General features: G+C 42.3%; 1 protein-coding gene across 5 annotated transcripts in view; it reads right to left on the bottom strand.

The window, feature by feature from the left end:
* The window catches only part of fars2 (phenylalanyl-tRNA synthetase 2, mitochondrial), a 163,691-nt gene that overhangs the window by 114,275 nt on the left and 36,916 nt on the right, over positions 1–12,500 (bottom strand). For all 5 annotated transcript variants that reach the window (XM_028569384.1, XM_028569383.1, XM_028569386.1 and 2 more), the window contains 5 exons: positions 12,046–12,359; positions 2,705–2,791; positions 2,449–2,508; positions 1,766–1,934; positions 682–844 (listed from right to left, as the gene is read on the bottom strand). In XM_028569384.1, the coding sequence (XP_028425185.1) occupies positions 682–844; positions 1,766–1,934; positions 2,449–2,508; positions 2,705–2,791; positions 12,046–12,341 (775 nt within the window). In that variant the 5' untranslated portion in view covers positions 12,342–12,359. The remainder of the gene's footprint in view (positions 1–681; positions 845–1,765; positions 1,935–2,448; positions 2,509–2,704; positions 2,792–12,045; positions 12,360–12,500) is intronic.

The following is a 12,500-nucleotide window of genomic DNA, read 5'->3' on the forward strand; positions in this document are numbered from 1 at the left end:
AAGAAGGAAGGAAGGTAGGAAGGTAGGAAGGAAATATGAAAGGAAGGAAGGAAGGAAGGACAGAAGGAAGGAAGGAAAGTAGGAAGGGAGGAAGTACAGAAGGAAAGAAAAAAGGTAGGAAGGAAGGAAGGGAGGAAGAAAGGAAGGAAGAAAGGAAGGACAAAAGGAAGGAAGGAAGGAAGGAAGGAAGGAAGGGAGGAAGGGAGGACTTTAACAACTTTTGAAAAAAAAAAGAAAAATCTTGAAATATTACCTTTTTTTCACCACTTATTTTTTTAAATATTACAACTTTTTTACGATGACGATGAAAGAGGAGAGGAGATGAAAGAAGAGAGGAGAGGAGATGAAAGAGGAGATGAGATGAAAGAGGAGAGGAGAGGAGATGAAAGAGGAGAGGAGATGAAAGAGGAGATGAGATGAAAGAGGAGAAGAGATGAAAGAGGAGAGGAGATGAAAGAGGAGAGGAGAGGAGATGAAAGAGGAGAGGAGAGGAGATGAAAGAGGAGATGAGATGAAAGAGGAGAAGAGATGAAAGAGGAGAGGAGATGAAAGAGGAGAGGAGAGGAGATGAAAGAGGAGATGAGATGAAAGAGGAGAGGAGATGAAAGAGGAGAGGAGATGAAAGCAGAGAGGAGAGGAGATGAAAGAGGAGATGAGATGAAAGAGAAGAACGCGTCTCACCTTCTCCGAACAGGTGCGTGACGAGTCGAGTCAGCGTCTGCTTCAGGTTGAACTCGAGCAGCTTCACGGCCTCCAGAGAGTGAGCTTCCTGTTTCTGAGGCGTTCGCCGCCCGCCCGCCTCGAACAGCGACAGATCCTCGCCGTGCTGCACCTCCGAGAACAGCTGAGAGACAAACTCACGTTACACAGAGAACAGCTGAGAGACAAACTCACGTTACACAGAGAACAGCTGAGAGACAAACAGAGAACAGCTGAGAGACAAACTCACGTTACACAGAGAACAGCTGAGAGACAAACTCACGTTACACAGAGAACAGCTGAGAGACAAACTCACGTTACACAGAGAACAGCTGAGAGACAAACTCTTGTTACACAGAGAACAGCTGAGAGACAAACTCATGTTACACAGAGAACAGCTGAGAGACAAACTCACGTTACACAGAGAACAGCTGAGAGACAAACTCTCGTTACACAAAGAACAGCTGAGAGACAAACTCACGTTACACAGAGAACAGCTGAGAGACAAACTCACGTTACACAAAGAACAGCTGAGAGACAAACTCAGGCTTTACAGAGAATAGTTGAGAGACAAACTCACGTTACACAGAGAACAGCTGAGAGACAAACTCACGTTACACAGAGAACAGCTGAGAGACAAACTCACGTTACACAGAGAACAGCTGAGAGACAAACTCAGTTCCAAGGCTGTAGTTATCTTCTACTGTCTTTTTCTCTCCTAGTTTGTTGCTTTGTTCAAAGTTTTTGTCGCTGTTTTTGAATTTTGTCAACTTTGTTTGAAGGTTTTGTCGTTTGTTTTGAGCTTTTCTTGCCCTTCTTCCTTACTTTTTTCAACAAGTTTTGTCTTTTTTTTTTTTTTTTTGAAGTTTTTTGCTTATTTGAATTTTTCGTCCTCTATTGCTGACATCGCTGTATTTTTCCTTTTTTATAGAGACTTTTTATTTCTACCAAAAATGATTCGTGCTGGTTAGGGGGTAAATGGCTAAAAAAACACTGTTCAAAGGGGGAACATTATTGAAAAAAGCTGGAGAACCAGTGGTTTAGACTTGCTTTTTGGGAGTCCTACCTGGTGGTTGGAGAAGAGTCGGACCCCCTCCATCTGGTGGAAGACGGGGTAGTGACTGGCATCGATCTCATCCCGCCTGTAAACGTCTCCGGCCAATAAGAAGGCGTCCAGCCCGGAGCTCACCAGCTCCCTCTGGTGGGCCGAGGTGTGGGCGCGCAGCATCAGTCTCCTGAACACCCAGAAACCAGTTTGGGCCGGTTTTAATGTCCACATCATTAGCATCGGTTAAAATGAGTCATATTGCAACGGAGAAAGATGTAATATTTTAGGGGAAAAGAAGCTGAAATATCTGTTTTGAAAAGTCCTGAAAAAATTTAAAAATTAAGTTGAAATATTTCAGGGAAAAAAAAAGTCAGAATGTTTCAAGAAGGAAATATGTAATATTTCAAGAAAGAAAGTTGAAATATCGGTTTATAAAAGGCCTAAAAGTTTTCAGAAATCAGCTCCAAAAAACATGGGAAAGTCACAAACATTTAAACAAGCGACAAAAAAAATGATTTTAGAGACCAAACAACTGATCCATTAATTCAGAAAATAATCCACAGATTAAATCAACAATGAAAATAATCGTTAGTAGCAGCCGCTAAACTGTTTACTGAGGTAACCAATCAAGCGAGAAGTCTACGGTGCAAACAGGAGGCAAAGACAGATGCATTGTGGGGGTTTTGAGCGGTGTCACTCACCTGTTCAGGTAGTAGTTATCTCCTCGCTTCCTGCTGGGGTGGCCGGGCGGGATCAGCAAGCTGTCAATCAAAATCAGAGACAAGGACTCACTTCAGAGAGCGAGAGCCAGGATTCATACACTCAAACACGTTGAGGACTGAGCCTCTACCAGCTGAGCTACCCAGGCGCCCCTCTACCAGCTGAGCTACCCAGGCGCCCCTCTACCAGAGGAGCTACCCGGGCAGCCCTCTACCAGTCAACCAATCAGTGACTGACCTGTCGAAGTTCTGCTCCACAGTAACCACGGGACTCAGGTTGTCATGGACGGAGAAGAGCGGGTTGCCCCAGCGACCAACGTAAGCACTGTGGACAGATGGAGAGAGATGCTGACGGAGACTGACACAAACCATCTACAACCATGGCGATGCATTTTTAAGAGGCTTCCTAACCCTTGTGTTGTGCAACTTATTGTTTTTCCGGGTCGAAATTTCAACATTTTGTGGTTACTTTTTGGACACTTTTTTTGCCAGTGACACAAACAAGAGAATCTACAACTGTGACGATGCATTTTACAGCTGATGCCCTCTTGGCATGCTTCTGTCATGAATGACAATGCGTGGCGCTTTTCACATATTATCACATATTAGAGATGCAACGATTACAACATTCTAGGCCGATTCCGATTTCTGATTTTAATTGAGTTAGGCTGGCCGATACAGATTTTAGCCGATTCCGATAAAAAAATTTCTAACCACTTTACAGCACACACTATCTATCTTTTCTTTAATAGAACATGTTGTTGAACAGATAATGGATCACTATGAAATAGAACGATATAAATGACTCCTGGTGTGGGTCAGTCCCACACATCTAAAGAGAAATGTTAGAACCATTTCCTTCTTTTCACATCCAATATCACACTAACAAAAATGTGATTTGGGGTTTTTGGTGTCGTCGCTCCACGCCCTACTTTCTCCTTGCAGGTGTTGCATAATACAAACTTGTTATCTTCTGCACACACGCTGAAGAATCCCCAAACAGCTGACATGTTGCAGGTTAATCCACCAGGTTGCCTACATGTGGGAGAATAGCGAATAGCGAATAACTTGAGAAGTGTAACTCGTATAACTATAAAGTCGGCATATGTCAGACTGACCTGCCGGTTGCCAGTCACAGCCGAGCACGTGAAAACCAGACAATTGACCGTTCGCAAAACCCCGCCCTCGAAGGGTCCTCGTCCAATCCTACCACAGCAACTGTAACTAAGGAGAAGGACCCCCGTCAAACGTTGCGATTTCAGCAAGATGGTGAAACGATGCGCCTACGGCACCTGCAAGTCTGACACCAGGTACCCCAAAAGTTTAGAGGGAGGGGTCGTTTTTTTTCGCCTTTCCAAAGCCCAAGACCCAAGCGGAAAGATGCCGACAATGGATTAAGCGGTGTGGGAGACCCCACTCACAGCTAAATGCCTCGAAGATTAGTAAGCATAGCTACATATGTCTGCTCCAAGCTAAGTAAAGCTAGCGAGCTAACTTATATCAATTATCAATAAGTAGTTTAAGTAGCTAAGTACATATAACAGTTACAATCTGTAAAACTGGACTTAAGTTAACAGTTGTGGTTCTATATAGCGTTATTATCGAAAGTAGTAAAGTTAGAACATGAGATACTTTATTATTCTGTAGGAAATTCAGGCAGCCTGATAGCTGTTAGCCTGTCAAGCACACGTTGCTATCGACACAGATAATTCAGCAAGAGGTTGAGGGTCATTGAACACATCCCTCCACTGCATATTGCAGCACTTTCTGTCGTGCCCTGCAGGATATACAGTACAGGCCAAAAGTCTGGACACACCTTCTCATTCAATGCGTTTCCTTTTTATTTTCATGACTATTTACATTGTAGATTCTCACTGAAGGCATCAAAACTATGAATGAACACATATGGAGTTATGTACTCAACAAAAACGTGTGAAATAACTGAAAACATGTCTTATATTTTAGATTCTTCAAAGTAGCCACCCTTTGCATTTTTTGATAACTCTGCAAACCCTTGGTGTTCTCTCAATGAGCTTCATGAGGTAGTCACCTGAAATGGTTTTACCTTCACAGGTGTGCTTTGTCAGGGTTAATTAGTGGAATTATTTCCCTTATTAATAAAAAAGTAAAGGGTGGCTACTTTGAAGAATCTAAAATATAAGACATGTTTTCAGTTATTTCACACTTTTTTGTTGAGTACATAATTCCATATGTGTTCATTCATAGTTTTGATGCCTTCAGAGAGAATCTACAATGTAGATAGTCATGAAAAGAAAAAGGAAACGTATTGAATGAGAAGGTGTGTCCAAACTTTTGGCCTGTACTGTAGGTCTGCTGCATTACTCCAAAACCAATCACTTATACCAACAGGTATGGAGCTCAGCCCAGCCACGGCTATGTGTCTGGTTCTCAACAGTTTGATGGGTGTATTAACAATAACTAGGGGGCGTGGCTTTTGCGAAAGGTCAATTCCGGTCACCGGCCGGTCTATCGGTGCACCTCTAATATTAGTTCCCATTAGCTGAGCGAGGACGTCTCTCCCTCAGTTTCTTTCGGTTCCTGTCTTGGTGTCAGTACCCGATCTGTTCCACATACACGATCCGTTCTGCACATGCGCAAGATGTTCACTCATGCGCTGATGATGATACTGTTTAACGACCTGCCCGATCTGTTCCACGCTTAGCCTCCACCGGGAAGCTAACGTTAGTTTAGCTAACAGCTAATTTGGCTTACCGCTAGCCGACAGCTAGATTCAGTCTAAAATTAAAACAACGTTAAGTCAAACTTAATGGGAGAAGCAGGCTACAGCTACATTAAAGGTGCAGTAGGTAAGTCTTATAAAACTAACTTTCTTTCATATTTGCTGAAACTGACCCTATGTTCCAGTAGAACTACATGACTTATGTAACATAAAAAAAAATCCAGCTCCTATGGGACCACCTACAGCCTGTACTGCGATTGGCAAAATTCCACCGCTCCCGGTTGATTTTATCCAATCAGGGCCACAGGGGGCGGGGTCTGTCTACTTGTCAATCACTGCTCAGGAAGGCACACACATATATTGCGTTCTCCCCTCCCCCTTAAACGCGCACGAGCTGCAGAAAAGTTTCCCAAAACTCGGGTGAATATTGGAGTGGCTTTTCAGAGGTGGCGTGAGCACATTTCTTCTCGACAGGTAACTTAATTACCATAAATGATTTATCTTTCACATGGTTATTAGTAGTCAGAAGTCCACAAAGCTACGTTGGTGACGATGATAGTAACGTTAGCACAGTGGTTGGTCTGATATGATGCTGAAATGGCTAACGCTAGCCTGCTAGTTAGCATCGTTTTACTGTTGGTGAGTAAAGTTAACATTGTGTTAGTGTTTAGTTATTGAAAATGTTGTCTGACATGCCTATAGGCAGTTCTGTCAAACTCCCTTAGTGTGGGCGGGGCTTAGGAGACGGTTTGGGCTTCAGCAGAAAGGGGGGAGGGTCTGAGAAGTTTGTCGATGTTCAAATTTGTTGGCAAAGTCCTGGATCTTCACAATCTTACCTACAGCAGCTTTAAGACTTTACAATAATAACAATAACAACAAGTGTTGAGTGACTGTATTTTAAATGAGCACAAGTAAAGTTATATCTGTTAACGTTTATTTTCAAGTTTTATTTTGAGGGTCTTTTGAAGTTATTACACGCCGTCTCAGCTAGCGGTTAGCCGAATATTTGTTAGCTAAACTAACATTAGCTTGCCTGTGGAGGCTAACGGCAGACCTCTATAATCACCTAGCGGTTAGCCGAATTAGCTATTAGCTAAACTAACGTTAGCTTCCCGGTGGAGGCTAGCGTGGAACAGATCGGGTAGTGTCGTAAATCCTCGTACAACAGCGCATGCGCAGAACAGATCGTGCAGGTGGAACGGATCGGGTACGGACTCTTGGTCATATGCTCTACCCTGGTAGAGGCTTGTTCTCCATTGGTCACGATACCGAGACAGTGTTCAGTCCATCTCTCAGGTGTTACGTCAAAGTCTACGAGATCTCTCTTTAACACGTCGTTGAAGCGTGAGTCTCTCAAAATCTGACGAAAATCTTTTAAACTGACCTTTACTCTGGTATCATGGCATGGAATAGTTAGCCTACTGCTACAAAACTCCTATCAACACGAAGGATTTTTTAAAACACAGGTAAAGCATTTTTTAATTGGAACAAGGTGAATATCTATTGATAAATTGGTGTTTTTGTAGCATTTTTTTTTTTTTTCCATTTAGTTTGTTTTTTTTACGTGATGTTTTTATTTTTTTTAACTTCCTCCTCCATATTGTATGTCTTTCTATAATGGTTTGTTTGCTTTTTGTATATTGTTTTACATGTGAAACACCAAGGACCGTGCTGGAAATAAGTATTTTACTTTAGCGTGTTATCCTTTGGATTACTGTTTTATTGTATTAATACAGAAATCAATCAATCAATCAATTTTGTCGATCCGAAATGAAGACAGATTCAGAAACTGCACAGCCTATTTCCTCGCTTAAAATGTTTTCAGAAACATGTTTCGGTGAACTATTTTAGTCCAATACGAGATCGTATTCTGAACAAGCCGAAATTATGCCTGGTTGTAGAATCCGGGAGCAGCCAGACCCACGTGACGCGTTCGTCCAATCAGCTGCCGGTGTGTTCTGAGGAACTTTATGGACCAACTCGGGGAGGCTGACCGGTCGGTTGGGGGTCAGAGCCTTTAAATTACCCTTTATTGGTTTAATGTTTTTTTTTTTTTTTTTTTTTTTTTTTAACGAAGGAAAAGTAAAACTTGTGTGATGTCAGCTCTTGAAACGTGATTATTGTTCTTGTTTCTTCTCTCCTCTGGGACAGGAAACTGAATATCTTTGAGTTGTGGACAAAACGAGACATTTGAGTAAAAACACTGATCCACATTTTCACCATTTTCTGACATTTTAGAGACCAAACAACCGATCCAATCATCAGCAAAGCAACATGAAGTAGCCGTAGAGAAAATTAGGCGTCGTGATGCTTTCAGGCTCCTGTACTGTAAAGAGTGAAGTTCAATGTTCCCTGTGAAATGGCAGAGCCGTAAACCACGGCCACCGACTTTTTAATGACTTACGAATGCGCTCGCTGCTGATGCTGATGCTGTGTGTTTGTTTTTTTTTATGGCAAATGTGAAATACAACCGGCAGCACAAAGGTTCATCACTGCAGCAACATTTTTTACTCCCGAAATGTCCCTGAAGACACTTTGAGCCCGCGGAGAGAGTCCGTCAGCTGTTTGTGCTCCAAAATATACAGAGCACAGAAATATGTTATCCTCGGGTCAATATCAGGACTATGACAAAAGAACGTTGAGAAAAAAAGGGACAAATGTTGGAAAAAGCTACAAAAAAACGCTGAAAAAATTTGTAAAAAACATCAGAAAGTGAAATTTTCTCACAAAAGTGACAAAAACATTATAAAAAAAAAAAAAAAAAAAAACGCCAAAAAAGTGACAAAAGAAATTTGGAAAAAATAGAAAGAAAAATCAGAAAAATTAAATTCAGAAAAAGTGACAATTTATTTTAACAAAAATGACAAAAACATAATAAAAAAAAAAGCCAAAAAGTGACAGAAATATTGGGGGAAAAAGTGACAAAAGGTTTGGATAAACACATCGAAAAAAATGACAAAAAATATTAGAAAAAGTGGGAAAAAAACATCAGAAAAACATAATATAAAAAATAAAAAACGAAATATGTTGTCCTCGGGTCAATATCAGGACTATGACAAAAAAACGTTGAAAAAAAAAAAGTGACAAATGTTGGAAAAAGCTACAAAAACGCTGAAAAAAAGAAAATGGGAAAAAAAAAACTCAAAAAAAAGTGACAAAAAAAATTGGGTGTAAATGAAGATCTCCACTCTGGCCGGAGTTTTTAGAAAGACTCGTGCACAAACAAAGGGAAATGTCTCCGTTAGTAATAATAGCCACGTACGTGTAAACAGAGTCTTAGTTTACTTTATTTATTCACAATACCACTTCAGACATTACAATAATACAGTTGGGGTACAAGATCAAATGGGTAGAGTGAATTCCCAAAGAAGCTAGAAAAAGCTTATAGGTGGGGTCAGGTGATCCAGACAGCTAGCTAGACTATCTGTCCAATCGGAGTTCTCTGTTGTACGACTAAGACCCTGTTTACACGTACGTGGTTATTTTTACAAATGGAGACATTTCCCTTCGTTTACACGCAAACGGAGAATTCTCCTCTGAAACCGAGTCTTTCTAAAACCTCCGGCCAGAGTGGAGACTTTTGGAAATCTTCGTTTGCACGTAAACTGAGACAAACGGAGGTTTAGGCAGCCGAGAGAGAAAGAGAGAAAGAGGAAGTGATTGGTTGCTGTTGTTGCTATTTTCTGGATTCTGATTGGCTATAACGTGGGCTTGAGCTTCTCGTTTACACCGCCACCTACAGGTCTGGCGTGCTCTTGACTGCATTGACGACTAGGGTTGGGCATCAAGAACCGATTCCTAATCGGAATCGTTTCTGTATTGGTATCGTTTTGGAATCGTTTGGAGGATTTGGTTTCAAATCCGATCATCCCTTCCCAATTTAACATGCGCAAGTTTGGGTTTCCGTAGCGACCAGGCGCTTGTTGTGTTGCAGCCATGTAGCACAGTAAGCGGTGCTCTAAGTGTGGCTTTATTTTACATTGAAAAAGCTGTAAAATTGCAAACCACCGTTGAATCAAATAAAACTTTGCTCTTATTTGTGAAAATAGGCATGTGACCCGTTTCAACCAAGGGGGTTAGCTTCGCTTCAGAGCGCGAACTTCCGATGGCGCCATTTTGTTGCTACGAAGCGATCACCTCTTGTTAGCATTACACTGAACGCCATTTTTTTTTTACGTCACTTGACAGAGAATAACTTTACATCTGAAGCGTTTAAAGACTCTATTTGTCCGTTGTTTATTTCTAAAGAAACACGACAATGTATAAAAGGCTCCATTACCTTGTAGCTCACGTTATGGCTCCGTAGCAGACGCTTTTATAAAAATAGGCTAACGATTGGGTCATAACCACGAGACTTACTGTCACACAGTAGAGGAATTACCGTATAGTACAGGAGAAGCTCACAGGCAGTTTGGACTTCCATTATCTGTTTAGGTTTAATTACTAATGTTAACTAGCATGTTAGTGATCAGTAATTACTAAAGTTAACTAGCATGTTAGTGATCAGTAATTAGCCTGTGTCTATGTTATCTCCTTACATATACCTACACTCTCCGTCTCTGTGAGATTGGGAATGATTGAGATTTCTCTCGGCACAGCTACCAGAAGACTTCACACTTTCAGACACGTTGCTCACGTCACATCTACGTCTTCAAGCTCAGTTGGAGGCTGCTCAGTAAAGCAAGAGATCACCGGAAAACTGCTTCTAATAGCCTTCACTGGTCTCCGTCCAGAGACACGGGGTCTATTGGTCCATTGTATACTGTCTATGGTTTCAACTCCACCCCTCAAAGAATCTGAATCGATAAGAACCGGAATCGAAAGGAAGAATCAGGATTGGAATCAGAATCGTTAAAATCCAAACGATGCCCAACCCTATTGACGACATATATATATATATATATATATATATATATATATATATATATATATATATATATATATATATACACACACACAGTATATATGGGTACATATAAACGAACACTTTTCTGAAAACTGACAGCTGTGCCGTGTGTTATTTTTGAAAACGGAGAGGTTGAAATGTCCGTTTATGAAAATAGCCGGCCACGTGGAAACGTAAAACCATACCTGCCAACATTTGGTATTGAAAATCCTGACCGGGTTGGTTACTGTTAAGTGTACTGTCAGTCTGTGCTACCAACATTGGCCATCTTGAGTTCAGCTTGCTTCGCGTTTTCTGCCTCGGTCCGTTCTTTCGTGATGAAGGATGAAATCGCCCGTGTGTCCTTTCATGTGCCTCTTCTGCGCGATGGTGCCTCAACGCGACACACCTCACGAAAAGCGTGGAGGTTGTCGATCTGACTAGAGGTAAGATGCATGTAGATTGTTCCTCCCAATATGTTGAAATTTACAGCTGTATTTTGATTTATTTGCGGGAACACCACCTTCACCTGCTTTTTTTTTTTTTTTTTTTTTTTTTTTTTTTTTTTTTTAAATCGGCTCGCTTTCGGGTCTGAACTTTCCACGAAGTTTGCGCAGAGATCAACTGGGTTAGAGGTTGCCAGGTTTAGGGTTAGAGGTTGCCAGGTTTAGGGTTAGAGGTTGCCAGGTTGATGTGACTAACAGGTTGAGCATTGTATGGTGTGTGGATTGTGTGAATAGGATGCGTTTCATACGAGATCTGGCGACTGGTCAACATTAGACAAACATATTGGTCTGATTATTTATGAAGGAGTTCGGGCCGTGCTGCAAATTACAGGTAGCCTAGAAATCTAGACGCACCCTAGCGGCACCAATCACATCGTGTACAGAGTCGGTGGGCGGGGCTTATGGCTGCTGCTGGTGAACAGAGGTCTTCTGGAAGACTTGGAGATCAGCTTTTCTTTGAGAAAAGAACAAAGAACGGCACTGAAGTCATTCTTTAAAAAGGGAAGATGTGTTCTGAGTTTAAAGTTTAATCTACCAACTAGCTCCGCTAACCTTCTTCGTTGCTCCGATTGGTTGCAGAGCTATCCTATTGCGTGCAGAGGGAATAGAAAGCCGAAGTCCCGCCCCTTCCGGTGGACCTCATGGGACCTTAAGTCAGAAAAAATATGAACGGTAGTGAACGGGGAAGAGGCAAATTATTTTTTGATCCCGTTTGAATTGAGCCATGGATTACAAATATGATGTTCGCCAATTTAAAAGATAATTTTTCAACCGAAGAAAGTCTCAGTTAGCCGTAGGTTTGTCGTAGTACCGCTTAGTTTAGTGTGAAACCGCCCAGTGGACTACATCTCCCAGTGGACTACATCTCCCAGTGGACTACATCTCCCAGTGCACTACATCTCCCAGTGGACTACATCTCCCGTCTCACACAATCTACGTCACCTAGCTTGATGCTCGGTTTGCTCGCTAGCTAGCTAGCTTAGCTCTGTTCCACAACACATGTAACGTTATCTTAACTGCTGGGTTTTATCCAGTCAAGTGTTTTCAGCAGAGAAGCAAAAGAACGAGAGAGATCCTCTGATCATTAGAGTAACGTTACATCCTGGTACAATACACACACACACACACACACACACACACACACACACACACACACACACACACACACACACACACACACACACACAGGTACGATACACAGACAGACATCGTAGCTTCAGAGAGACGTCATCCATGAAGTATTTTCACAGTCTTATACTTCAACAGTTTAACAGTAAACGGAGACTTTCTTCGGTTGAAAAATAATGTTTTAAACTGACGAACATCATATTTGTGATCCATGGCTCAATTCAAACTGGATCAAAAAATAATTATTATCTCTCCATTGACCCTCGTTCATATTTTTTCAAAAGATAGGACCCATGGACCGGGAGTAGAAGGGGGCGGGACTTCGGCTCTCTATAGGCTAGCTTTCCCTCGTTGCGTACCTGTAGAAGTGCGCTTTGATTCGCTCCTTGATCAGCCACAGCGGGTGATGTGATTGGTTGTGGAGGTTGCGGCCGACTTTGTCCAGGACCTTCGGCGTGACGTTGGTGAAGTCGTCGCGGGGGTAGGAGTGGCCCGACACCTCCACAGAGTCCTGGCCAATCACGGGCCGGGGGGCGGGGCCTTCTGTGCCCAGGCGTCTGCCATTGGTCGGGAGGGTTGCCAGGCAGCAGCGACGGAGCAGAGGGCGGGGCAAGGACGGGAGGAGCGCCCACACGGGGATGGAGATGAGTCTCATGATGATTGGTCCATGGAGCTGGGAGGAAATAAGAGAGAGTCTGATTGGTCCATGGAGCTGGGAGGAAATAAGAGAGAGTCTGATTGGTCCATGGAGCTGGGAGGAAATAAGAGAGAGTCTGATTGGTCCATGGAGCTGGGAGGAAATAAGAGAGAGTCT

This window comes from Perca flavescens, chromosome 22, assembly GCF_004354835.1.
Source record: "Perca flavescens isolate YP-PL-M2 chromosome 22, PFLA_1.0, whole genome shotgun sequence".
NCBI lineage: Eukaryota > Metazoa > Chordata > Actinopteri > Perciformes > Percidae > Perca > Perca flavescens.